At 33.8% G+C, this 1,706-nt stretch overlaps 1 protein-coding gene across 1 annotated transcript in view; it reads right to left on the reverse strand.

The window, feature by feature from the left end:
• Nucleotides 1–858: 858 nt before the first annotated feature.
• Nucleotides 859–1,706, reverse strand: part of LOC106470142 (peptidyl-prolyl cis-trans isomerase E-like) — a gene marked incomplete at its 3' end in the record, with an annotated part of 10,288 nt that continues 9,440 nt past the window's right edge. Inside the window, exons 6-7 of the mRNA XM_013930672.2 lie at nt 1,141–1,241; nt 859–988 (exon numbers count right to left, since the gene is read on the reverse strand). Coding sequence (XP_013786126.1) covers nt 859–988; nt 1,141–1,241 — 231 coding nt within the window. The remainder of the gene's footprint in view (nt 989–1,140; nt 1,242–1,706) is intronic.

Raw genomic sequence — 1,706 nt, forward strand, 5'->3', positions numbered from 1 at the left:
GACAATTGTGGCCTCAGTGTAGGACATAATGTACAAGAAAACAATAATGACAATTGTGGCCTCAGTGTAGGACATAATGTACAAGAAAACAATAATGATAACTGTGGCCTCAGTGTAGGACATAACGTACAAGAAAACAATAATGACAACTGTGGCCTCAGTGTAGGACATAATGTACAAGTAAACAATAATGACAACTGTGGCCTCAGTGTAGGACATAACGTACAAGAAAACAATAATGACAACTGTGGTAGAGTTATATAGCCTGTTAACAAAGGATAGCCTGTCTCTCTTAGTACTACATATTGGTTAAGGTTTAGTATTTTCATCTTCTTTACATCATTAAGAATAATAGTGTGATGTATTCTGTTCATTAAAGTTGTTTCGCTAGACAAAAAAAAAAAAGCATGTCAGTCAGGAAGAGGTTATGACCTGTGTTACATATAACAAATATGAGTAAAAAATAAAAGAAAATGTAGATATACCATAATAACATGCACATAAGCATATCAAAAATAGTAATGTAAGTATGTCTCTAAAATTGTGGGAGGGCCCAAGCCAAAAAGGCCTGATAAACTTAAGAATTGCTAACAAAGGGAATATATGTAGGAGCTCAATTACTTTACTTTACATATATATATAGACATTTCCATTGTACACCTTAAGTTGTAAAGAAAACTTAAATATATTGGTTTACATAAATATACGTTTTTAGTTATAAAGGTGTAAAAGAAAATCAGAAGCATAAGTGTACATTGGAACCAGTAATGATCCAAGCTGTTGAATTGTATCCAAAAATAATGGTTATTTGCATGCCAAAAAAATATTAAACTTACAAACGTTGAACACCCATATTACCTGCTGTACGAGGTACTATGTCTTTCCTAAGAAGGATCCTTATCCTGCCAATTTCCTCTCCTCCTATTTTAATATCAAGGTACACTTCTGGATTGTTCTTCACTTTCTTTTTCTGTGGTTCTTCTTCCTCCTGTTCAGTAACATTAGATTCAATTAATAAACAGGATTGTTCTTCACTTTCTTTTTCTGTGGTTCTTCTTCTTCCTGTTCAGTAACACTATATTTCAATAAATAAACAGTTTGTAAGTAAAATATCAAGCTACAATAAAAAATGTATTATACCTCAGCTTCCTGAGCAGGCCGTTTAAGGCCTTCCTTCTCCTGGTCTTCCAGTTCTAATGTCTCACCAGCGTGTTGTTTCAGCCACGTATCATCAGCCCAAACTGAAATTTGAAAAATTATTCACAAAAATGAAGTTAATAAACACTTGAAAACCAATAAAACAGACAGATAATAAGGCATAAAAATAGAACATGAGAATTAGGAAAACTGTTTGTAATTTGAAAGGTGTTGTTAATAGCTTGCAACTATCTAAGAAGTTTTGAATGATACCTCGAGATGCTAGCACAGATCTTCACCTGGTCAAATTGTTCAAACTTTATCAGATAGGAATGTGGCTGTTGTTGTGAGCTGAAAACAACAAGTTAAACAAAAAGGACTGAGATCGAGGCTGTAGGAGATAGCTCCACTAGAGAAGTATTGTGACATCATCATACGAAACTAGAAAAACTGCTCATAAGAAATAAGGTACAAGTATATTTCACAGTACACAGGCATAGGACAGGTCATTTTCGACACCAGTACAAGTATATTTCACAGTACACAGGCATAGAACAGGTCATTTTCAA

The sequence above is a fragment of the Limulus polyphemus genome, unplaced genomic scaffold (genome assembly GCF_000517525.1).
Source record: "Limulus polyphemus unplaced genomic scaffold, Limulus_polyphemus-2.1.2 Scaffold3844, whole genome shotgun sequence".
In the NCBI taxonomy this organism is placed as follows: Eukaryota; Metazoa; Arthropoda; class Merostomata; order Xiphosura; family Limulidae; genus Limulus; species Limulus polyphemus.